The following is a 26323-nucleotide window of genomic DNA, read 5'->3' on the forward strand; positions in this document are numbered from 1 at the left end:
GTTGCCCAGGCTGGTCTCAAACTCCTGGGCTCAAGTGATCCTCCTGCCTCGGCCTCCCAACGTGCTGGAATTACAAGTGTGAGCCACTGAGCCCAGCCCCACTTGAAGTTCTTTTTTTTTTTTTTTTTTTTTTTTTTTTTGAGACAGAGTCTCGCTCTGTCGCCCAGGCTGGAGTGCAGTGGTGCGATCTCAGCTCACTGCAAGCTCTGCCTCCCAGGTTCACGCCATTCTCCTGCCTCAGCCTCCCGAGTAGCTGGGACTACAGGTACCCGCTACCACACTGAGCTAATTTTTTGTATTTTTAGTAGAGATGGGGTTTCACCATGTTGGCCAGGATGGTCTCGATCTCTTGACCTCATGATCCACCCGCCTCGGTCTCCCAAAGTGCTGGGATTACAGGCGTGAGCCACCCACTTGAAGTTCTTAATGGAACCCCAGCCATGTGGGCCTTAGGGACCCCACCTCCGTGGCTACTCAGGGGGACTGGGATGAGACAGGAGCCAGGTAAGCCCAGAAACCTTCAGAGGCTGGGAGCACACAGAGTTCCCCAGCCAGGGCTCCACGTCTGGAGGCTGGGAGCGGGGGATGGGGTCAGGGATCTGTGTCTGGAGACCAGGAGGGGAGGATGGGGTCAGAGCTCTGTGGAGGCTCAAGGGGAGGATGGAGTCAGGGATCCATGTCTGGAGGCCAGGAGGGGAGGATGGGGTCAGGGATCCATGTCTGGAGGCCAGGAGGGGAGGATGGGGTCTGTTGAGGGCCGCACTGCATTCCCTCGAGAAACCATCTGCTGAAGGCCTGACCTCCAGCACGGCAGACTGGATTACCCCCAGCACCGCAAACTGGATTGGATGTGGAGATGGACAGGGCAGTGAGAAGAGGGAGAGACACCAGGGATGCACTCAGAGAAAAGGCCAGGAGGACAAAGCAGGGAGGCGGCCGCCTGCAAGCCAAGCAGAGAGACCTCAGACGAACAGAATCTGCAGACACTTTGATCTTGTACTCTGGGCCTTCAGGACTGTGATAGATTAAATTTCTGTGGTTTAAGCTGCTGGGTCTGCGGTACTTTGTGACGGCAGCCGCACACATCCAGGGTCCCGAGGTGCGGGGCACTGGAACATGCTGGCTGTGAGGGTTGCCCACACTGGGCTGGCACCTTCATCCTCGCACCACAGCAGACTGACCAGAACCATACACTCGTGACCCAGGACGGTGCCAAGGCCAAGACCTGGCCCTGTCCTCCAGCCCAGCAAACCGCCTGTCAGGAGAGAGGGTTGGGGTGGGAGGCCCCGGCAGGAGCTGCATGCATTTCCTACCCAGCTACTGCTGGGCCAGGGCTTGGCTACAGCTGAGAACACGAGGGGGAACGGGGCTGGTTGTGACGCTGGCGCTGGTTCTCAGGGGCAGCGCTGAGACATTAGAAATGCTGGCAGGTGCTATAAGTAGCTCCTGAATCGGGGACCCTAAGGGACCCCACTTACAGGAGAAAGAATCTCAGCTATGCCCACACCAGGGTTTCCAGCATCTCTCCCCAGTGACAGGCCCAGGGCTACTGATTCCAGGGCCAGGCAGGCCATACACTTTTCTAACCCAGAGTATGAGACAAACATAGTGGGCCCATAAGTAAATGACTGAATACGGAAGCTGCGTGCAGGAGAATCCGAGTTCACTTGGGCCGGTGCCCACCTCCGTCCCAAGAGGCGGGAATCATCCCCTAGAAGCTCACTGACCTCCCGTCTACAGATGGAAGAGCTGGTGCCCAGGGCCCGGCTGCTGCCCCAGGAGACATGGCCACGCCAGCCACTTCAGGGCCACCCTCCTCACCCTGTTCCCATTTCTCCTCATTTTAATAGTACAGTAAGAAAAAGTGCAGGAATGGGCTTCACCCTCTCTGCACGGGAGCCCTCCAGAAAGTTCCACATGCACCTGCAGCTTAGGGGCCTAGTGGGTGGCACTGCCAGGGTGGGGGTCTAGCTTCTGACCACAGGGCCCCCCCAGGCTAGCCCAGCACAGTGGACAACTTGGGCCCCACTATATGGACAGAGGGTGAGCCATGGGCACCGCCCCAGCCAAAGCCCCCAGGGGCCACTCCAAGCCAAGCCCAAGAGCCTGGAAGACACCAAGGCTGTTTGGGGCACCCATGGCCAGAGGCTGAGAACCCCATTCTTCTAGAGACCCAGAGCACAGGGGCTGAATGCCACCTGCCCACCAGACTGTTCCTGTATAACTCATGTGGTTTTTGTTTTCTAGTTTACAATGCTTTGACCTCTCGGGGGCCTTACTGGCTAGGTGGAGACTGCCCTCCCAGGGCTGGCTAATTCCTAGAGACAGCAAAAGGTGCCTGCAAACAGAGCTCCCCTTTAATGCACAAGCCAACCCACCTGGAGCCTGTAAACCCAACCACCCCTTATCTGACTCACTCACCAAACCCATGTTCCTCTGCCCTCAATCACCCTGGGGCAGGACGGTGGTCAACTAGACACCACCCCATAGCCCGGAGCCCAGGGAAATTAACCTGTCCAATCCTAAACTTGCTCCTTCGTGCCTACCCTCCCTGGCCTCTCTTCCCAGGGAAACCCCCACAGAGCCTCTGGCCATGCTCTCCCCTCTCGCCTTCTGCGTCCTGTTGCCACGGCGCCCCGCCCCGGGCGGCCCTGTGTGGCACGGTACGTGCCCTCCTGTGGTTTAAGCAGCTGGGTCTGCAGTACTTTGTGACACACTGTCCTTTAAAGTCAGGGGTCCTGTGTCTGTATCCCACCACACCCAACTGAAATAAATCCTGGTGCGTTTCATCACAGCCCTTCCTATCCCAGGCTTGCTGGAAGTATCCACTCGCTGGCACCGAGGGGAAGGGGGCATGGACCACCTGGCCGAGACTGTGTGGCTGCAGCCCTAGGCCTGGGGCCCAAAGCTCCTGGCCCAGCCACAGAGCCAGCCCAGTGCCGGCGTGGCCATAGGCGACCCTCCAAGGTAAGGCCAGAAATCAGCACCCAGCCACAGAGCCAGCCCAGTGCCGGCGTGGCCACAGGCGACCCTCAAAGGTAAGGCCAGAAATCAGCACCCAGCCACAGAGCCAGCCCACTGCCGGTGTGGCCACAGGCGACCCTCAAAGGTAAGGCCAGAAATCAGCGCCCAGCCACAGGGCCAGCCCACTGCCGGTGTGGCCACAGGCCACCCTCAAAGGTAAGGCCAGAAATCAGCACCCAGCCAGAGCTTCCCAGGCCAGCGGGCCCCTCGTCTGCCGGGCATGAGGTTGGGCCCGCACCCCAGGATCCAGCCCATCTGCACCTGGGAGCTGAATGTTGTAGCTACCAGCCAGAGTGGGGTCCCCAGCAGTCTCCATCGAGCTCTGAACTGTTAATGTGTGACAGCCCTGCCATCCTCGCCACTATTGCTGAGACAGTGTGAGGACCAGGCTGAGCATGCTGGCTTGTGCAGCATGAGCCAAGACTCCCCTGAGACACGGTAAATGCCCCTCGTTCCAGGGCACTTTGGAACTGGGTATCTCCTCAGCCCCAAGGTCCCGCCAATTCACTGAGGGCCCGTCTTCTCGCTGTTCCGGCCTCCGGCAGGGAGATGACCCAGGGGGAGGGGAATTGATGGGTCAGTTCCCCAGCTCCCCGCTCCGGGATGGTGCAAGGTGCACCTGACATGGTCTCCGGGGCTCCCCTGTGCTCGTCCACCCCCAGCACCCCCATGGTCTCCAGGGCTCCCCGGCGCTCGCCCACCCCCGGCACCCCCATGGTCTCGGGGCTGCCTGGCGCTCGCCCACCCCCGGCACCCCCATGGTCTCGGGGCTCCCCGGCGCTCGCCCACCCCCAGCACCCCCATGGTCTCCGGGGCTCCCCTGTCCTCGCCCACCCCCAGCACCCCCACGGTCTCGGGACTCCCAGGCGCTCTCCCGCCTGCGTTGCCACTGCTCAGCCCTAAGGTCCGGGTTCACTGTAACGCGGCTGTTGCCCTTTCGAATTCTTCGCTTTTGAACAAGGGGCTGCGTTTCCATTTTGCCGGCAGGGGTGCGCAACCATCCGCCAGAACCAAGTCCTTGCCCCAGCTCGGCATTCGGGGAAACCCAAACTGGGACAGGACTCGCCGTCCCGGGCGGGAAAGCGGGTGGGCGCGGAGGCCCGGGGGAGGGGTAGGTGGGGAAGGGGGGACGGGGAAGGGGGGAGGGGGGAGGGGGAGGGGTAGGTGGGGGAGGCGGAAGCGGAAGGGGGGAGAGGGGCCCCTGCCGGCTGCGGCTCCTTCCTGGCTTCCCTCCTTGAGCACTGAGCGGCGCTTCCTGCAGGCGGAGCAGCGGCCGAGGCGCCCTCCTCGCCCTCAAAGAGCCAGAGGTAAAGGCAGACAAGCAAACGGATGATTTTAATGAGGGGCGACAAGCACTCCGCAGGTGCGGGCAGCGGCGGGCTGCGGTCGGGGCCCAGCACCGGTGGGAGAGGGGCCTTCTCTGGCCTCGCGCGCGGGGGACGCGGCCCTTTCCCCTCCGGGGGGACGCGCAGGAGGCACCGCGGCCCCGGGTTGGAACAAACGCGTTTACCGCAGGCAAGGCGGCGGGCGCGGGGCGGCTCACCAGGCGAAGAGGGGCTTGCTGTCCTCCTTGGAGAGCTCGCACAGGCAGTTGAGCAGCAGCAGCGAGTCGCCCAGGAACTTGGGGGGCACCACGTCGATGACCAGCTTGCGCAGCGCGGCCGGGCTGCTGTGCAGGGGGTTGGCGCGCAGGTCGGGCCGCTGCTTCAGGATTCCGTAGGTGTTGATGAGGAACTCGCTGAACGCCGGGTGCACGTCGCGGCTGTAGCCCAGCTTCTCGAGGCGCGCGCTCAGGGCCAGGTAGCGCTGCGTCAGCTCGCGCAGCTTCTTCTCGTCCACGGAGCCGTCCAGAGACTTGATGGAGGTCTGCGGGCGCAGCGCATGGATGGGGGTGGGGGGCTCGGGGCCCTCGGACGGGGACTTCCAGGCCCAGGGCCGACCCCTGCCCCGCCCGTCTGGGTCCCCGGGGTCCCCTCCTGCGGACAGTGCCCGGCCAGGAGCCAAGATCTGGGGGCCTCACAGGGACGGACCGAGCGCCCCGCACCCTCCTGGCCGCGCCCTCCCCACGGGGCGCACCTGCTTGATCTTCTCGGGGATGTTGGCCACCGTGAAGCCGTAGAGCCGCGTCACGCCCGGGAACACGTAGGCCAGGATGCGGCGGTCCAGCTGGAAGGCGATCTCGCCCACCACGCGCGCGTCCTTCTCGGCGCCCGCGAAGCTCTGGATCTCTGGGGGAGGGAAGGCCGGGGACAAGGTCAGGGGAGAGCGAGGATCCACTGCCCTCGAGGGTGCCCTCGGCCACGTGGGGGGCGGCTCCTCCACCCCCCTCCCCCCACCTGCCGCCACCCCCCACTGTCCGGCAAATAGAATCTGAAAGAAAAGGAGCTTCTTAAAGTGCCAAAGGGCAAGCCAGCCTTCCCTTCGCCCTGTCCTCGGTCCCTTCTGTCCCTTTGCGATGAGGTAAACCTTTTAATCTCGGGGGTGGGGACTGGTCCCCTGTCACGGGGGAGTCTGCCCCAGCGTCGGCCCCTGCGAGGACAGAGGAACCCGGCCCTGGAGGTGTGAGTTGGGACGGGTCACCTCCAGTGAGGACGCCCGTGGAACAGGGCCGTCGGCTTGGCTGGGAGGAAGGGGAGAGTTCTTCTGTCTTGGCAACCTCTGGGCATCAAAGGCTGCTTTAATGTTTATTCAATAAAACTGCTTCATTCTTTCCTACCTCTGAGAAGAGGACCAATGGGTTGGCAGGACTTTTTTTTTTTTTTTTTTTTAGACAGAGTCTCACTCTGTCATCCAGGCTGGAGTGCAGTGGCGCCATCTCCACTCACCGCAACCTCCGCCTCCCCAGCTCAAGCGATTCTCCTGCCTCAGCCTCCAGAGTAGTGGGACTACAGCCGCGTGCCACCACACCCAGCTAAGTTTTTGTATTTTTAGTAGAGCTGGGGTTTCACCCTGTCGGCCAGGCTGGTCTCGAACTGCTGACCTCAGGTGATCCGCCCACCTCAGCCTCCCATAGTGCTGGGATTACAGGCGTGAGCCACCGCGCCTGGCCCAGGACATTCTACTTTAATTACTTCCTCGACATTACTTAGGAGACGGCAATGCTCCCACAAAACCTGCTTCCGAACCCCCCTCCCCAGGACAGCCTCTGATGGCATCCGAGTCCGTAACAGCACATGACCTTGTCCATCTTTTTCCTGGAGGACGGGAAACAGTATCTCATTTGCATTTCACTAACGACTAGTGATTCGAGCATCTTTTCACGTGCTTATTGGCCATTTATATACTGTATCTTCTTTGGAGAAATATCTATTCAGCTCCTGTAGTGATTTTTCATTGGACTGTTTGTCTTCTTACTGTTGAATTGTCAGAGTTCTTCAATATTCTGCATACTAGTCCCATTTCAAATGCACAATTTACAAATGTTTTCTCCCATTCTCCGGGTTGGCTTTTCATTTTTTTGATACTGTCCTTTGAAACACAAAACTTTGTTTTTTTGTTTTGTTTTACTTTTGATGAAGTCCAATTTGTCTGTTTCTCTCTTTTGCTCATGCTTTTGATGTGATCTCTAAGAATCCATTGCCAAATCCAAGGTCACGAAGATTTACCCCTATGGCTTTTCTACAGGTTTTCTGGCCTCAGCTCTTTGAGACCTCTTAGGTCTTTGATCCATTTTGAGTTAATTTGTGTATGTGGTGTGGCGTAAGGCCCAGCTTCATTCCTTGGCATGTGGATATCTCTTTGTTCCAGCACCACGTATTAGACAGTATTCCGTCCCTCCTGAATTGTCTTGGCACTCTTGTTGAAAACCATCTATGTACAGGTTTATTTCTGACCTTCCCATTCCATTGCATTGATCTGTATGTCCATCGTTATGGCAGTACCACAGTCTTGTTAACTGTAAGTTTTATAGTCAATTTTGAAACTGGGAAGTATGAGTCCCTCAATGTTCTCCTTTTTCAAGATCGTTTTACTTATTCCGGTTCCTTACACTTCTATATGAATTTCAGTTTCTGCTTGTCAATTTCTGTAAAGAAGCCACTAGGATTCTGATTGGGATTGCATGAATCTGCAGATCCAATGTAATCCATATCAAAATGATTGATTTTTGAACAATATAAAGTCTTCTAATCTGTGAACACAAGATGTTTTTCTGTTTATTTATTTATTGTTTGTTTGTTTGTTTTTTTGAAGAAAGGGTCTCGCTCTGTCACCCAAGCTGGAGTGCAGTGGCATGATCTCAGCTCACTGCAACCTCTACCTTCTGGGCTCAAGTGATCCTCCCACCTCAGCCTCCTGAATAGCTGGAACTACAGGCATGCACCACCACGCCCAGCTAACTTGGGTGGTGGGGGGTTGGTAGACATGGGGTTTCGCCCTGTTGCTGAGGCTGGTCTTGAACTCCTGGGCTCAAGAGATCTGCCCATCTCAGCCTTCCAAAATGTTGGGATTACAGGTGTGAGCCGCCGTGCCTGGTCATTTATGTCTTCTTTCATTCCTTTCAGTGATGTTTGTAGTTTTCAGTGTATTTCTTTCCCAATCACTTTTCAAGACTGCAGAAGAGGTATGTCAACACACTGCACAGAAGTGTGTTAGGGCCAATGAGGGGCGTGGAGGAGCAGGTGTAATCTCCTCCTTCTGTATCAATGTATTTCTCTCATCAAGAATCAAGCTCTTGGCCAGGTGCAGTGGCTCACGCCTGTAATCCCAGCACTTTGGGAGGCCGAGGTGGGTGGATCACAAGGTCAGGAGTTCGAGACCAGCTTGGCAAACATGGTGAAACCCCATCTCTACTAAAAATACAAAAATTAGCCAGGCATGGTGGCGGGCACCTGTAATCCCAGCTACTGAGGAGGCTGAGGCAGGAGAATGGCTTGAACCCGGGAGGTGGATGTTGCAGTGAGCCGAGATCGCACCACTGCACTCCAGCCTGGGCGACAGAGCGAGACTCCATCTCAAGAAAAAAAAAAAAAAAAAAAGAATCAAGCTCTTTCTCCCATCCCCCCACCAAGGCAAAAATGAGGTAGAAGAAACATCCTATAGATGAGAAATGATTCTAGTATAGGTTCTAGAAATGATTTCTAGTCCAACCTGGACTCTATAAGATCCAGCCAAAAACCTATTCTTCAAAGGAAAAAGGCCATACATTGATAAACCTCTAGCCAGACTTAGGGGAAAAAAGAAAGAAGACAAAAATTACCACTAGCAGAAATTAGAGATGCCACTACCACAGATTCTACAGACATAAAAAGGATAATAAGGAAGTATTAGGAATGACTTTATGCCAATAAATTTGACAACCTAGATGAAATTGACCAATTCCTTAAAAGACACAAACTACCAAAGTTCACTCAAGAAGAAATAGATCCTCTGAATAGCCTTATATCTGATAACCTTACAGGTCACATTTGACAGTTTAAAAGTAAACAGACTTCCAAACTGGCCTGCTTGGGAAGGTCTTATGATTAATGGTCCCCGAGTAAAGAATCTTATCATGATTTCCTCAGATTGCTGATGTGCTGATTAATGGACTGAAAAGATGCTGATTTATTCCTGAATCATAAAGGTTTACTGACTGTCTTGCACAGAGATGTGTTGACCTGTATGTTGTCATCTGTAGCCAATGCTTGTAACCTCTGTGTTGTACCCTCCAAAGAAAAGGACAACATGAGTATGAGGAGTCCTTTCCCTCCTCCTAGCCTCTCCTATAGAAACCTTCTGACTTAGATTCCAGAACACTCTCAACTTTGTTGGTGTGTTCCTCTGGGTTGATCCTCACATTTGGCTTCCAATAAACCTTTATCGAATTATTTGTCTCAACAGCCTTAATTTCAGTTGATATTATCAATAAAATGGAATTTGTAGGGGGAAAATGTTCCTACAGAGACCATTCAAGGCTCGGGTAGTTTCAGCGGTGAATTCTACCACTTAAGGAATAAATAACACCAATTCAACACAAACTCTTCTAGATAAAGAGGAGGGAAGACCACAAAACAATGAGAAAACAAATAACAAAATGGCAGGAGTAAATCCTTATCAATAATAACTTTGAATGTAAATAGGCAGGTGCAGTAGCTCATGCCTGTAATCCCAGTACTTTGGGAGGCTGAGGTGGGCGGATCACTTGAGGTCAGGAGTTTGAGACCAGCCTGGTCAATGTGGCAAAACCCCATCTCTACTAAAAATACAAAGATTAGCTGGGCGTGGTGGCAGGCACCTATAATCCCAGCTACTCGGGTGGCTGAGGCATGAGAATCACTTGAACCCAGGAGGCGGAGGTTGCAGTGAGCCAAGATTGCACCACTGCACCCCAGCCTGGGCATCAAAGTGAGACCCTGTCTCAAAAAAAAAAAAAAATTACAGCACAGTCAAATCGATGAATGATGGTGTGTGAGTTTGGTCAAAAACAACCAAGAAACTTTGAATGTAAATAGACTAAACTCTCCAATCAAAAGACGGAGCGGCTGAATGGATAAAAAAAAACAAGACCCAACCATCTGCTGCCTACAAGAAACACACGTCACCTATAAAGACTCACACAGACTGAAAATAAAGGGATAGAAAAGGATATTCCATGCAAATGAGAACCAAAAAAGAGCAGTAGCAGCCATAGTTATATCAAAGTGGATTTCAAGACAAAAACTATAACAAGAGACAAAGAAGGTCATTATATAATGATAAAGGGGTCAATTCAGCAAGAGGATATAACAGTTATAAATATATATGCACCCAACACTGGAGCACCCAGATATGTAAAGCAAATATTACTAGAGCTAAATCGAGAGACAGACCCCAATACAATAGTAACTGGAGACTTCAATACGCATTTTCACCCTTGGACAGATCTTTAAGACAGAAAATCAAAGAAATATCAGACTTAATCTGTACTGTAGACCAAATGAACATGATAGATATTTACAGAACATTTCATCCAACAGGTACAGAATACACCTGCTTCTCATTAGCACATGGATCATTCTCAAGGATAGACCATATGCTAGGCTGCAAAACAAGTCTTTAAAAATCAAAAAAATTGAAATTATATCAAGTATCTTCTCCGACCATAATGGAATAAAATGAAATCAATAACAAAAGGAATTTTGGAAATTATACCAACACATAGAAATTAAAACAATACGCTCCTGGATGGCCAGTGCATCAGTGAAGAAATTAAGAAGGAAATTTTAAAAATGTCTTGAAACAAATGATAATGGAAACACAACACACCAAAACCTAGTATGTACTAGATTCAGCAAAAGCCATACTAAGAGCTATAGCTGTAAGTGCTAAGAGTTTATAGTTATAAGTGCCTATATCAAAAAAGTAGAAAAACTTCAAATAAACAAGCTAATGATTCATCTTACAGAGCTAGAAATGCAAGAGCAAACCAAATCCAAAATTAGAAGAAAAATAATTAAGATCAGAGCAGAAATAAATGAAATTTAAATGAAGAAAACAATACAAAAGATCAATGTAACAAAAAATCGGTTATTTGAAAAGATAAATAAAATTGACAGGCCAGGCATGGTGGCTCATGCCTGTAATCCCAGCATTTTGGGAGGCCGAGGCAGGCGAATTGCTTCAGCCCGGGAGTTCAAGACCAGCCTGGGCATCGTAGCAAAATCCCATCTCTACAATAACAAAAACCAAAACCAAAAAATTAGCCAGGCCTGGTGGCATACACCTGTAGTCCCAGATACCTGGGAGGCTGAGGTGGGAGGCTGGCCTGAGCCTCAGGTGGATATCTACATGCAAATCTCACACCATATATGAAAATTAACTTGGAATTGATCAGAGACCTACATGTAAAACCTAAACTATAAAACTTCTGGAACAACACACAGGAGAGAATCTGTGTGACCTTGGGCTTGGCAAAGATTTCTTAAACTGAACATAAAAAGCATAAAATACAAAAGAAAAATCAATAAATTGGACATCATCAAATTAAACAGTTTTGCTCATCAAAAAACATTATTATGAAAATGAAAAACCATGGAGTGGGAGACCATATCTGCAAAACATACACCCAAAAAAGGACTCATATCCAGACACATAAAGAACTCTCACAACTTCCCAAGAAGAAGATAAGCAACCCATTTTATCTTTAAAGATGGACAAAAGACTAGGACAGACACAGCCTTGGACCCCAGCCTCCCAGCCTGGCTCTCCTCCCTCCACTCTGTGTGACTGGATGGAGAAACGGCCCTGCCTGACCACCCAGTCATGCCCTCCCCACAGCTGCCAGCCTGCACTGGGGGCCCCCCCAGGTGCCCCCGCACCCGGCCATACCGTTGAGGTAGTAGCTCCTCCTGGTCCTGTCCCCGGTGGGCAGGCTGCTCTCCAAGAAACACACCTTCTTAGGCCGGACCATCTCCCTGGGCTCCAGCAGGGTCTTGTCCACCAGTGAGTCTTGCAAGGGGCTCAGGAGCGGGGACAGCTTCCTGTCGGTGCCTCGGTGGCTATGCGGCTCTGGGGGACTGAGGAAGGCCTTGAAGGGTGCCTGGGAGGGGGCTGCACAGCCCGGGGAGGTGTCGTCCTCGCTGGACAGGGGGGCATGTGAGCACAGCAGGTCCTCCAGGGAGGATATCTGCAGTTGGGCGGCCGTGTCGGCAACACTCGTGAACCTTCCGCAATCTGGAACTGAGGCGGGGAGGAAAGGGAAGAGAAATCAGGCTGATGCTCCTAAAACATTCCTGGGAAGTATAAAGAACATGTTAACAAACCCTATGCTCCCCACCCCAAGCTTCAACACCTGCCGGGGTTTCCCTGGCTTCAGAGCATCCTCCTTCCCCTCAGGCCTCAGGTGTAAAAGGAGGAGCTGGATGTGGTGAAGTGGCCACAGGTGCCCATCCTGCCCGTGGGAGCACTGCGTCTATGGGCACAGCAAGCGGGCAGGCCTCCGTGTGCCTCCTGCCTGGCTGTGTGCCCACACACACTGGAGAATGACTTTTATATGCTTAAGTTGCACATAAATGGTAGCACCCCACACATTTTATTCTGCAACTGAACTTTTTGCTGCTGCGTTATCTCGTTGAGATTTATGCACGCTGAGCCATCTGGTAGCTACCTGGTTCATTTCACTGTTTCCTGGCACCCCTGTACACATGAGCACACATACAGACACACACACTGAATTTTTAACCCTTGCCCTATTGATGGACAGGGCCTGTTTCCATGTTTCCGTGCAAACACACAGCTGTAATCGGCCTCCTGGGAGGAGCCTCCTGCTCTGTGAGCATCCTCTGTGGATGGGGAGGAGACTCCCTGCTCTGTGAACATCCTCTGTGGATGGGGAGGAGCCTCCTGCTCTGTGAGCATCCTCTGTGGATGGGGAGGAGCCTCCCTGCTCTGTGAACATCCTCTGTGCATGGGGAGGAGCCCCCTGCTCTGTGAACATCCTCTGTGGATGGGGAGGAGCCTCCTGCTCTGTGAGCATCCTCTGTGGATGGGGAGGAGCCTCCTGCTCTGTGAACATCCTCTGTGGATGGGGAGGAGCCTCCTGCTCTGTGAGCATCCTCTGTGGATGGGGAGGAACCTCCTGCTCTGTGAGCAACCTCTGTGGTCCAGGAGGAGCCTCCTGCTCTGTGAACATCCTCTGTGGATGGGGAGGAGCTTCCCTGCTCTGTGAACATCCTCTGTGGATGGGGAGGAGCCTCCTGCTCTGTGAACATCCTCTGTGGTCCGACGCTGGGCTCAGGTGTGTTCACTTTCTTTGCTTTCCACACCAAGGGGGAGGGTCCATGCCCACCAACACCTCCTGGCCCCACACCCTCATGAGGACTGAATATTCCCCAACCAGGCTGATGAGGTCATGTGGCATTTCCCCAATCCCTGGTCAAATTTAGCTTATCTATGCCTTTATGGCTTATGAAATTCTATTCTACCTCCATGTCATGTGTATTCTCCTAGCAATAAAGCAAATACATATTAGAGAAAGTGTTCGGAGCCATATCAAAAAATTATACCTTAAAATGTGCCTACTGGAGCTTGCAGTGAGCCAAGATCGTGCCACTGCAATCCAGTCTGGGCGACAGAGCAAGAATCCATCTCAAAAAAAAAAAAAAAAGTGTGCCTACAAAGGAACCAACTAATCTTCCCTCTGAAATGTTTTCCAAGGAAAAAAAGTTCGAAAGAAGCAAAGTCATCAGTGTGTGCCCGGCCTCCTGCCACGTGGGAGGCCTGGAGTCCTCAGGCCTCCACCCCAGACACTTTTCAAATTATAAAGGAATATTATGTACAATTATGTATTAATTAAAATTTTAATAAAAGGAGATAGCCTGGAAAATTACTTTCAAGTGACTCAATAAGAAGTAGAAAACCTAAATGAACCAATACACAAAGAAGGAAAATCTAAAAGTTATGAAATGATTATTCCCCAGAGGGCGGCAGGCCTGGATGGTCTGTGGGTGAGTGTGCCAAGTTCCCAAACAAGTCATAATCCCGATATCATACAAATGAGGCTGGAACCATAGAAGAGGTTAAAAGATGCTCAATTAGGTTTCAAAATTTGTCACAACTCTGATGTCAAATTCCTACAAAGATAACCCCCAGAAAAAAAAAAAAAACCATGGCCAGGCCAAAAATAATTGCACAAAGTCTCATCCAAACATGATCAAGAACACACAGCATGAGGCAGGAGTGTGCATAGAGCATGAGGCAGGAGTGCAGAGCGTGAGGCGGGGGATGCACAGAGCATGAGGTGGGGGATGCACAGAGTGTGAGACGGGGGATGCACAGAGCGTGAGGCGGGGGATGCACAGAGCATGAGGCGGGGGTTGTGCAGAGCACAAAGCGGGGAGGTGTGCAGAGCACAAGATGGGGGTGGAGAGCACGAGGCAGGGGTGTGTGCAGAGCACGAGGCGGTGGGGTGGAGAGCAAGAGACAGGGTGTGCGGGACCCAGTGGCTGTGCAGCGTAGCAAGATACCAGATACGGTCCCTGGCAAGAAGCTGAGTTACCTCCACTGGTACAGAGATAGGCTCACAAACACCGAACAAGATGAGCCATTTCTCAAATTTTCTGTTTTCCAAAAATAAGAACAGGAAGGACTCTTCCACAGCATCCAGCCTGTGCAAACCTCCCTCCTCTGGGCAGATGGGACCGTTGGTCCTTCCCACAGCTGGTCAGGAGGACCAGGATGCGGCCAAAACCCTCTCTCACCTTCCCTGGAGGAGGCCCCATGAAAGTCAAGGCCAAGGCCCGAGTTCTGAGTAATAAGGACAAAGACAGAAATAAGAAGTTCATGTGGATCGGAAGGGCGGGATGGCCGGCCAGATGCAGCCAGATGATACAGCTCCCACGGAGGGCCTGAGATGACTGGTGAGCTTCTAACACATCTTCAGAGGGAAGGTGCTGAGGGCAGATGGAGGGAGCACACAGAAGCTGGGCTGAAGGGGAGAAAGCTGGGAACCTGCCTGGGACTACTGAGCACTGGTGCTCATTTTTGGACCCACAACGGCTCTGGGGAAATGGGGGAGTTAAACGGGCAAGGAGCAACCCACTGTTGCCATGGGCCTCTGGAACCCCAGCTGGGGGAGACCCCTCGCCCACCATGGACACTCTAGTTGGCAGGGAGAGCTGCTTAGAGAAGTGGTGGGGGCAGCAGCCAGCTGAAGCGGAACCCAGAGGGTCTGGTGCAGGAACACAGCCAGGGACGGCCGTCCCCCAGGCTTGATTTGCTCCCACAGGAGACTTTGGGCCTAGGGAAACTGTCAGACCTGTTCTCTGCAGGGTGGTCTTACCCATCAGATGGGACCAGTCCAACCTGAGCACCCCTTCGTCTGCTGGCCTCTCCTGGGGCCCCAGCCTGGCCATGCCTGCTTGCAGGGCAGTCTTGGGTGCCCTGGGGGTCTTCACCATAGCTTCTGTGCCGGCAGACTGTGCCTGGCCAGTGGAGAGCTCCAGTGAGGCAGCCCCGACGGCCACACACCAGCCTGCCTGCTCCCTCCTCATATTGCAGCTTCCCCTGGGCCCAGGCAACTCCCCACATCACTCTGCTGATGTCTGCACAGGTGGGTTTTGATTTCCTTCCCCCACCAGCATGCAGGAGTTCAGTGGGCCTCCCCTTTCCCTACAGACTTCCATTGCAGATGAAGCCTTGGCAGACACAGAGCCAGCAAGCCCCATACCCGCCAGAACCCTGCCTTTGACCTAACACTGAGCAGAGAACAGTGGATCCTCCCCCACCCTGAGCGATCACTGCTGCTTGCAGGGCACAGAAAAGGCACCTAGACCTGTGCCAACCAGCACCCCACCCATGCCTATAGTACCTCCAGAGTAACTGCACACAGTCTCCAACAGGAGTCCCCCATCCCCACCCCAGCTGCTTTGCCTCCACCACTGTGGTGAACCCCCACAGGAAGGCAGGCACTCTGCATCTGCCAGCCACTCTGCTGTAGCTGCAGTACCTCAGCCTCCCAGTGCAGTGGATTCCAAACCTCAAGGAGCCAGAGAACAAAGTCAGGGCCCAAAACAAGTCCCCCAGAGCTAGAGCATGCAGAGTCCAGGAGTTGGCAGCTGGGCACTGGCCCCTTAAATATTCCATAAATGAAGCCAGTTGGCTGAATCCACCTTATACCACAATCAAAACCTCAAGGTCATCAAACAGACCAGGCATGGTGGCTCATGTCTGTAATCCCAGCACTTTGAGAGGCTGAAGCAGGTGAATCACTTGAGGCCAGGAGTTCAAGATCAGCCTGGCCAACATGATGAAAACCCATCTCTACTAAAAAATACAAAAATTAGCCAGGCATGGTGTTGGGTGCCTATAATTCCAGCTACTTGGGAGGCTGAGGCAGGAGAATCACTTGAACCTAGGAGGCAGAGGTTGCAGTGAGCCGAGATTGTGCTACTGCACTCCAGCCTGGGAGACAGAGCAAGACTCTGTCTCAAAAAAACAAACAAACAAAAAAACACAGAATGGCAAGCTAGATAAAGAACCAAGACCCATTGGTATGCTGTCTTCAAGAGACCCATCTCACATGCAATAACACAAATAGGCTCAAAATAAAGGCATGGAGAAAAATCTACCAAGCAAATGGAAAACTATGATTGCAGGGTTGCAATCATAGTTTCTGACAAAACAGATTTTAAACCAATGAAGATCAAAAAAGACAAAGAAGAGCATTACACAATGGTGAAGGGCTCAATTTAACAAGCAGACCTAACTACACTAAATATATATGCACCCAACACAAGAGCACCAAGATTTATAAAGCAAGTTCTCAGAGACCTTCAAAGAGGCTTAGACTCCCACATAATAATAGTGAGAGACTTCAACACCATACTGACAGTATTACAGATAATTGAGACAGAAAATTAACAAAGATATTCAGGACATGAACTCAGCACCGGATCAAATGTACCTGACAGATATCTACAGAACTCTCCACCCCAAAACAATAGAATATACATTCTTCTCATTGCCACATGGCACACACTCTAAATTCAATCACATAATTGGAAGCAAAATACTCCTCAGCAAATGCAAAACAACTGGAATTATAACAAACAATCTCTCAGATGAAAACGGACCCAGTTGGAAATCAAGCCTAAAAAATTCACTCAGAACCACACAATTACATGGAAATTGAATAACCCACCCCTGAATGACTTTTGGGTAAACAGTGAAATTAAGGCAGAAATCAAGAAATTCCTTGAAGCTGATGAGAACAAAAATACAACATACCAGAATCTCTGGGACACAGCTAGGGCAGTGTTAAGAGGGAAATTTATAGCATTAAATGTCCACATCAAAAAGTTGGAAAGATCTCAATCAAACAACCTAACATCACAGCTAAAAGAACTAGAGAATTAAGAGCAAACAAATCCCAAAGCTAGCAGAAAACAAGAAATAACCAAAATCAAAGCTGAACTGAAGGAGATTGAGACACAAAATACCATTCAAAACATCAATGAATCCAGGAGCTGGTTTTTTGAAAAAATTAATAAAATAGATATACCACTAGCTAGACTAATAAAGAAGAAAAGAGAGAAGATTCAAATAAACACAATCAGAAATAAGGGATATATTACTACCGACCCCACAAAAATACAACCAACCATCAGAAAATATTATGAAAACCTCTATACACATAAACTAGAAAATCTAGAAAAAATGGATACGTTCCTGGACACATACACCCTCCCAAGACTGAACTAGGAATAAATGGAATCCCTGAACAGACCAATAACAAGCTCTAAAATTGAGTCAGTAATAAATAGCCTACCAACCAAAAAAAGCCAGGACCAGATGGATTCACAGCTGAATTGTACCAGATGTACAAAGAAGAGCTGGTACCATTCCTGGTGAAACTATTCCAAAAAGTTGAGGAGGAGAGTCTCCTCCCTAACTCATTCTATGAGGCCAGCATCATCCTGATAACAAAACCCGGCAGAGATGCAACAAAAAAAGATAACTTCAGGCCAATATCTTTTATGAACATTGACGCAAAAATCCTCAACAAAATTCTGGCAAACCAAATCCAGCAGCACATCAAAAAGCTTATCCACCACAGTCAAATAGGTTTTATCCCTGGGATGCAAGGTAGGTTCAACATAAATCAATAAATGCGATTCATTACATAAACAGAACTAAAGACAAAAACCATATGATTATCTTAATAGATGCAAAAAAAGCTTTCAACAAAATTCAACACCCCTTCATGTTAAAAATGCTCAATAAACTAGGTATTGAAGGAACATACCTCAAAATAGTAAGAGCTATGTATGACAAACTCACAACCAACATCAAAACTCAACCCCTCAAAACTTGGCACAAGACAAGAATGCCCTCTCTCACCACTCCTATTTCAACATAGTATTGGAAGTCTTGATCAGAGCAATCAGGCAAAAGAAAGAAATAAAGCCCATCCAAATAGAAAGAGAAGAAATCAAACTATCCCTGTTTGCAGATGACATGATCTTATATCTAGAAAATCCCATAGTCTCAACCTAGATTCTTAAGCTGATAAACAACTTCAGCAAAGTCTCAGGATACAAAATCAACGCGCAAAAAACACTAACATTCCTATATACCAACAACAATCAAGCCAAGAGCCAAATCAAATGGAATGAACTCCCATTCACAACTGCCACAAAAAGAATAAAATGCCTAGGAATACAGCTAACTAGGGAGGTGGAAGATGTCTACAAGGAGAACTACAAAACACTGCTCAAAGAAATCAGAGATTACACAAATGGAAAAACATTCCATGTTCATGCATAGGAAGAATCAATATCATAAAAATGGTCATACTGACCAAAGTAATTTTATAGAGTCAATGCTGTTCTTATTAAAATACCATTGAGATTAATCACAGAACTAGAAAAAAAACTGTTTAAAAATTCATGTGGAACCAAAAAAGAGCCCGAATAGCCAAGGCAATCCTAAGCAAAAATAACAAAGCTGGAGGCATCACACTACCCAACTTCAAACTATACTACAGAGCTACAATAACCAAAACAGCATGGTACATAGATCAATAGAACAGAACAGAGAACCCAGAAATAAGTTTGCACACCTATAACCATCTGATCTTCAACAAACCTGACAAAAACAAGCAATGAGGAAAGGACTCCCTATTCAATAAATGGTGCTGGGATAACTGGCTAGCCATATGCAGAAGACTGAAATTGGACCCTTTCCTTACACCATATACAAAAATCAACTCAATATGGATTATAGACTTAGATGTAAAACTCAAAACTATAAAAACCCTGGAAGACAACCTAGGCAATACCATTCAGAACATAGGGATGGGCAAAGATTTCACGACAAAGATGCTAAAAGCAATTGCAACAAAAGCAAAAATTGACTAATGGCATCTAATTAAAGAGCTTCTGCACAGCAAAATAAACTATCAACAGAGTAAACAGCAAACCTACAGAATGGGAGAAAATTTTTACAAACTAATGCATCTGACAAAGGTCTAATATTCAGCATCTATAAGGAACTTAAAGAAATCTACAAGAAAAAAACAAACAACCCCATTAAAAAGTGGGCAAAGGACAGAACACTTTCCTAAAGACATACATATAGCCAACGAGCATATGAAAAAAGGCTCAACATCACTGCTTATTAAAGAAATGTAAATAAAAACCACAATGAGACACCATCTCACACCAGTCAGAATGGCTATAATTAAAAAGTCAAAAAACAACAGATGCTGGCAACGTTGCAGAGAAAAAGAACGCCTATACACTGTTAGTGGGAGCATAAATTAGTTCAGCCATTGTGGAAGACAGTGCGGCGATTCCTCGAAGACCTAAAAACAGAAATACCATTCAACCCAGCAATTCCATTACTGGTTGGGTTCCATTACTGGTACCCAAAGGAATATAAATCATTTTATTATAGAGACACATGCACGCATATGTTCACTGCAGACTATTCACAATAGCAAAGACATGGAATCAACTTAAATGCCCATCAGTGGTAGATTGGATAAAGAAAATGTGGTACATAGACGACATGGAATATTATGCAGCCATAAAAAAGAATGAGATCAGCCGGGAGCAGTGGCTCATGCCTGTAATCCCAGTACTTTGGGAGGCCAAGGCAGGTGGATCACCTGAGGTCAGGAGTTCGAGACCAGCCTGACCAACATGGTGAAAACCATCTCTACTAAAAATACAAAATTAGCTGAGCATGGTGGTGCATGCCTGTAATCCCAGCTACTTGGGAGGCTGAGGCAGGAGAATTGCTTGAAATCGGGAAGCAGAGGTTGCAGCGAGCCGAGATCGTGCCATTGCACTCCAGCCTGGGCAACAAGAGTGAAACTCCATCTCAAAAAAAAAAAAAAACAGAATGAGATCATATCCTTTGCATGAACATGGATGGAGCTGGAAGCTATTAGCCTCAGCAAACTAATGCAGGAACAGAAAACCAAATGCCACATGCTCTTACTTATAAGTGGGGGCTAAACAATGAGAACATGTGGACACATAGAGGGGAACAACAGACACTGAGGCCTACCAGATGGTGAAGGGTGAGAGAAGGGAGAGGATCAGGAATAATAACTAATGTACTAGGCTTAATACTTGAGTGACAAAATAATCTGTACAACAAACTCCCATGACACAAGTTCACCTATGTAATAAGCCTGCACTTGTACCCCTGAACTTAAAAGTTTTTTTAAAAAGAAATACATGGCCAGGTGCAGTGGTTCATGCCTGTAATCCCAGCACTTTGGGAGGCCGAGGTGGGTGGATCACCTGAGGTCAGGAGTCCAAGATCAGCCTAGCCAACATGGCAAAACCCCATCTCTACTAAAAATACAAAAAGTAGCCAGGCATGGTGGTGTGTGCCTTTAATTCCAGCTACTGGGGAGGGCAAGGCAGGAGAATCGCTTGAACCCAGGAGGCAGAGGTTGCAGTGAACCAAGATGACACCACTGCACTCCAGCCTGGGCAACAGAGCCAGACTGTGTCTCAAAAACAAACAAACAAAAAAACCATTTACTCCTGCCTTCTGAATCAATGATTCTATTTTTTAAAAATAAATCCAGCCGGACAGTGGCTCAAGCCTGTAATCCCAATGGTTTGGGAGGCCAAGGTGGGAGAATCGCTTGAGCCCAGGAGTTTGGGACTGGCCTGGGCAACATAGGGAGACCCTGTCTCTACAAAAAAAAAAAAAAAATTTTAATTAGCCGCTCATGGTGGCAAGCACTGTAGTCCAAGCTACTCAGGAGGCTGAGGTAGAAGGATTGCTTGAGCCCCAGAGGTCGAGGCTGCAGTGAGTCATGATCATTGCCACTGCACTCCAGCCTGGGGAACATAGACCCTGTCTGAAAAAGAGAAAAACATAACGGGCCAGGCACGGTGGCTCACACCTGTAATCCCAGCATTTTAGGAGGTCGAGACAGAAGGATCCCTTAAGCCCAGGAGTTCAAGACCAGCAACATAGAAGATCCCATCTCCATAAAAGTAAAAAAAATCACACACACACCAAAAAAAGAAATCCAATGGAAATAACCTTAAATATAAAAATTCTTAAAACCTTTTTTGTGGTGCTATTTACCTCAAGGGGAAGAAAAACTTTAATTTCAAACTGAGGGAGAATTCATTACATTGTGGTTCATCCGAATCGGCAATATTGCAGGGCCATTTTAAAGTACACCTAACAACACAGGGACAATCTTCTATCGCGTCAGACGGAAGGAGTGACCAGGAGTTGCACATAGAGAATCCTCACCACTGTTGGAAATCATCCGACAATCCACCACCAACAACTAGGGAGCGAGTGGGCAATCTGGGGGGGCCTGGCTGTCCTCCAGGGGACACCTCTCCAGTGGAGACATGGCGAGTGGCATCGTGGCAGTGCTGGAGGGACCAGGACGATCCCGAGGGAGACGAGATGGGGCAGCTGGGAGGGGAGGCAGAGGACTGCTGCTCCCACTGGCCCTTCGCGTCACTCACTTGTAAACCTGGGTGAGAAGACCTGGGGACCTTGCTCCCCAGCCGACGGGGACAGATGAGCCCTCCTGTGACGTGGGAACCATGCCGGCGCAGTGCCCTCCTCCTCCATCAGTGGGGTGTAGGGGCCTTTCGGAGAGCGTTTCACAGTGTCTATTTCAACATTTCAAATGCACACAGCCTTTGACCCGAGGACCCACGTGTGGGATCCCCTACACAAAGCCACAGGGTGCCTGCGCAGGCCACCCACGGCAGCGGCATCCACGGTCGCAGAGAACTGGGAACAGTGCTGCCTGCCTGGGGCCCCCACAGAAGGAGCCCAGTGTTCAGGTGTGCCGGGGAGATCTGCAGATAAGGACTGGTGGGGAATGCCGTGAAATGGATCGTTAAGGGGGAAAAGTCAAGTTGCAGAACAGCACAATCCCGTGTAGGTGGACCAAAAAGATACACAGACAGACACACAGATCTCCACCAAAGTTCCAGAGAAAACCCAAGAGAACGTTGATTGTGGCTGCCTTTGCGGAGGGGGCCGGAGGCGTGGCCTGAGGCTTAAACGTTGCACCCTCCACGGCGTTTATAAGTTTACCATGAGCACGTGTTGTTGAATCCGTACGAAAAGCAGGTTTTTACTCATCCTGTTTTGAACACAGATGCTAAGGAAGTCTTGGCAACATGCAAACATTGCTGGTGGTGGTTCCTTTGCTTATAAACTTCTCCTTTTTTGCAGAAGCTCAGTGCTGGTTTTCCCAACCCCAGTTCTGCTGAGGGCTGGTCCTGAATGCAGCGTCCCACAGCCCCAGGTACATTCCCAAGCACATGCTGAGGCCCAGAGCATTAAGGGTGCACCACACGCTGCCACTCAAGTGGCAGAGTTTAGAGGGTGGTCTTGTCCAGGCCCCTCCCCGCTGCCAGCACGGGCCACACTGAGCCTGCCCCACACCCTGTGACGGGGGCTCCAAGGCCCTCTGTGGAAGGCCTGCTGGCCTCGGGTTGAGGCTCCTCCCAAGACCCGTGTCCAGCAAGACCTGAGTTTGCCAAGGTGACCCAAGGGCAGGGGCAGCAGCCGTGGTCATGGAGACCCCGCCCTGACTCAGCCCCTGACAAGGGTCCCTCTGGGGACTGCACAGCCTGGGCAAGGGTCGAGGGTCTGCCCCTCTCCTGCCAGGGGAGGCACCAGCACTCTGTCCAGCCCTGAGGTCTGGCCCAGGGTGATTCCTTCTTGAGGAGGAGGACAGCAATGCAGCCCAGGGCACGCAGCCTGCGGCGGTCCACACGCACCAAACAGATTAAGGGCCCTTTTGCAGCCACAGTGCCCGGGCCTCACAAGTGCTGTGAACGGGACCCTGCACGTGGCCCAGCACCGTAAGCACAGGTCTGCCCAGCAAACGCCCTGTGGTGAGTGTGGGGCTCAGTGGCCGCTGATGGAGACGCAGAACCTGGGGCCTCGCACAGCATGGCCCCCAGGCGCCAGGTTCCCCAGCCACACTGTCCCCGCACATCCTGGTGAGGTGCTCTCCTCCCAGTTCCCTGCGAGGAGCCCCTGCCTGTCACCAGAGACCAAAGGTGTGGGGATGCTGCCATGGATTCCCCTCTTTGCTTCCAGACATGCTCACTCTCAGGCTTGTCCATGGAGCTCTGAGCAGGGCCTGGGGCCTGGCTGCGGAGAGTGCCTCCTGCACACTGCGCCTGCTCAGAGTGCACATCTGAGGGTGGTGGCCAGCGTTTGAGAAGGACTCAGGAAGCAACCCCCCCCACCCCCAGCACAGGTGCTGGAGCGGCCCCTTGGTGAGTGGCAGAGCTGGCCTCCCGGGCATGGCTCGTGCTCGCAGACAGCAGTGTTCACGGGCACTGGCGAGGCTGCCTGCTCCATCGTCCAGGACCAGGCAGGCTGACCAGGTCCTTTCCGGGCCCGGCCGGGTGGGAAGCTGAGGTTGGCCGTGGGAATCCCAGGCAGTGCTGGGTCAGGGACTCTGTCCTCTGCCCACCAACCCAACGAAAAGTCAAGGGTACACCTGTCAGCCCCACCCCAAATCACATGCAGGAACGGGGAATGTTTTTCCCAAAACTTTTAGAATAAAGCCTACTACTTTGCAGAAAGTGACCAAACCCTATATATGTACTTTTTTCAGTAAAAAGCCACAGAAGGCTGGAGTCAATGCTATGTGGTGAGTGGATCATGGCTCCACACTCCCACCCCCACAGGGACAGGCGCCCACTTGTCCCTACCCGCTCCCCTGGCCGGTGGCTCTGAGGCCTCCCCAGAGTGGGACCTTCCCACCATGGGGCTGGCCTGGCTCTGGCCGGGGACATGAGTGGATGGGACACAGCACTCATGGGACTTGTGTGGCTGGTCTGACACCCCCCTCGCCCCTGACCCAGGAGGACAAGAGACACACGCAGCAGAGCAAACTGCCAGCCAGGACCAGCCTGGAAGAGCTGCCTGGGGCCCTGGAGGCCCACAAGCCTGCGCACCACCTGCTCTACCCCTATGGGGACACTTCCATGACTGCAGCTGACCAGTCCACCTGCCAGCGGTTGACCACTCCCACTTCGCCAGCGACCGAAGGGGAGGGGAGGGGCCTCACCTGAGGGCAACAGCAGAACCCACCACCTGGGCTTGCTTTACTCAGACCTGAGGGTGTGAAAGGTGCCGGTGACCTCCCGCATCAGGGAGCTGGCCGCCACCCTCGACTCCCGGGGAGCAGGCATCCCGCGACCCCCCCATCTACCAGGCCATCTGAGCTGGGCGGCGCCTCACCTCCACTCCCGGGGGAGCCGGCCTCGGGGTAGGCATGCGCCCTGGGTGGGAGCAGGTCGTGGCCGCCGCCCTCCTGGCAGCTCTGGCTGAGCAGCCGCCGCAGCATCTGATTCTCCTTCAGGAGGCGCACCTGCTTCTTCAGGTCCGCATTCTCGCTCAGGAGCCGGCTCATCAGCTCGCCACCCTCAGCCATGGCGGGTGCGTCCCTCCTTGTCCCTCACGGCTCCTGCAGCCCCATGGAGGTGGGAGCCCAGAGCCCGCAGGCACCATAGAAACAGCCCAGGCACGGAGTTCCGTAGCCACCGCCGCCTTCCACGCCTTGTGATGTCACTGCCCTAGTGATAAGGTGCCCAGCACCCCTGCCTGCCCCCGCGATGGCTCATGGCCCCGTTGAGGCAGTGAAGCTGGAGGCCCGTGGCGTGCACAGGCAGCCACTCCCACACTATGACCGGGGCCCGAGAATGCCAAGGACATTAGGCAGGTACGGGATGTGGGGACTGTACTCCAAGGGGGGCGTCCAAGCCACTCCCCCTTGAGCGGCCCAGCCAGGGTTGGGTGTCCACCCTGTGTGGTGTCCTCAAGCTGGGTGGGGACGCTGCCTTCACCCGAGTAACACGTGGGCTGCACTTCCCATAGGACCTGCCCAGGACACAGGGTTCCCAGTGCAGCTTCCTGTGGACCCTGGCACCCGGGGCGGCAACTGATGTGCAGGTGTTCATCAGGATCCGTCCTTGGCACCCACATTTGAGGAGGGAGGGACTGGCAAGGGCAGTGGGAGGAGACCAGCATGTGGGGGAGACCAGCCTGGTGGGGAGACCAGCTTGTTGGGGAGACCAGTCTGCGGGGGAGACCAGCCTGGCGGGGGAGACCAGCCTGAGGGGGAGACCAGCCTGGGGGAGGAGACCAGCCTGTGGGGGAGACCAGCCTTGTGGGGGAGACCAGCCTGGGGGAGGAGACCAGCCTGGGGGAGGAGACCAGCCTGCGGGGGAGACCAGCCTGGGCCGGGAGATCAGCCTGCGGGAGGAGACCAGCCTTGTGGGGGAGACCAGCCTGGGGGAGGAGACCAGTCTCAGGGGGAGACCAGCCTAGGGTGGGGAGACCAGCCTCGGGGGGAGACCAGCCTAGGGTGGGGAGACCAGCCTGAGGCAGCCCCACGATGGCTCCCACATGCTTTGGAGCGCTGGGTGGCCCTGAGGGCTGGGCTGGAGGCCACCTGCTGACCTCACTCCCTGATGAGAAGGGTCCAGCAGTGCATGTCCACCCCTCAGACCACAAGTGCCCGTGTCTAAGACACTAATTGTTCCTGACTGCACTGCTCCTGCCTGCACGTAACTGAGGACGCCCCCAACCCATGGCCACGGCCCCTCGGGCCGTCACACAGGGCTGCGGCTCACGGGGTCCTGCTAGAGCAGGCGTCTGTCCTCAGTCAGTGCGACCGTCTTGAAATCCACCCTGACTCCCTGCTTCAATTACTTGGGAAAGTAAATCACCTCAGTGTTGTTTCTTGGCTCCGAGGGTCTTGTTTTATCAGCAGCCGGGATGCAACAGATGGGTCATCTCATCCTTGTGGGAAGGGCCGTAGGGCAGAAAACACAACCCAGTGGGCCGGCCACACCTCCAGCCCTGTGACGGTCACCCACCACCACCAACCCAGTGGGCCGGCCACACCTCCAGCCCTGTGACGGGCACCCATCACCACCACCAACCCAGTGGGCCGGCCACACCTCCAGCCCTGTGACGGGCACCCACCACCACCAACCCAGTGGGCCGGCCACACCTCCAGCCCTGTGACGGGCACCCATCACCACCACCAACCCAGTGGGCCGGCCACACCTCCAGCCCTGTGACGGGCACCCATCACCACCACCAACCCAGTGGGCCGGCCACACCTCCAGCCCTGTGACGGGCACCCACCACCACCAACCCAGTGGGCCGGCCACACCTCCAGCCCTGTGACGGGCACTCAGGACCACCAAGGGCACTCAGGCGCAGATGCCCCCGGGAGAACACCACCTTCATTCAGCCCGGGCGGCCAGATTAGGGGAAGGTTGCTTCTAGCAGAGAAAGTCTCAAGTCAGGCTTTGTGGGGAAAGGAGGTTTCTACACCCCGAGCGTTCCTGACACAACCCAA

General features: G+C 52.1%; 1 protein-coding gene across 2 annotated transcripts; it reads right to left on the reverse strand.

Moving 5' to 3' along the window:
* Positions 1–4332: 4332 nt before the first annotated feature.
* On the reverse strand, positions 4333–25786 carry SPATC1L (spermatogenesis and centriole associated 1 like). 2 transcript variants are annotated; one of them, XM_063803586.1, is made up of 4 exons: positions 25683–25786; positions 11311–11661; positions 5101–5252; positions 4333–4890 (listed from the first exon to the last, which is right to left on the reverse strand). In XM_063803586.1, exons 2-4 carry the CDS (start codon positions 11390–11392, stop codon positions 4564–4566), a joined length of 561 nt encoding a protein of 186 aa, XP_063659656.1. In that variant the 5' UTR covers positions 11393–11661; positions 25683–25786; the 3' UTR covers positions 4333–4563. The 2 variants fall into 2 exon arrangements, with proteins under 2 accessions (XP_063659656.1, XP_001145501.1); XM_001145501.7 differs by having other exon boundaries at positions 24193–25752.
* Between the last annotated feature and the right edge of the window lie 537 nt (positions 25787–26323).

Source organism: Pan troglodytes, chromosome 22, assembly GCF_028858775.2.
Source record: "Pan troglodytes isolate AG18354 chromosome 22, NHGRI_mPanTro3-v2.0_pri, whole genome shotgun sequence".
Lineage (NCBI taxonomy): Eukaryota > Metazoa > Chordata > Mammalia > Primates > Hominidae > Pan > Pan troglodytes.

Coding starts and splice junctions, on each gene's coding strand:
- SPATC1L (XM_001145501.7), bottom strand. CDS start 24,385: ATGGCTGAGGGTGGCGAGCTGATGAGCCGGCTCCTGAGCGAGAATGCG. Junction 5,253..11,310: donor GAGGAGCTACTACCTCAACG/GTATGGCCGGGT, acceptor TCCCTCCCCCAG/AGATCCAGAGCTTCGCGGGC. Junction 4,891..5,100: donor TCCCCGAGAAGATCAAGCAG/GTGCGCCCCGTG, acceptor CTGCGCCCGCAG/ACCTCCATCAAGTCTCTGGA.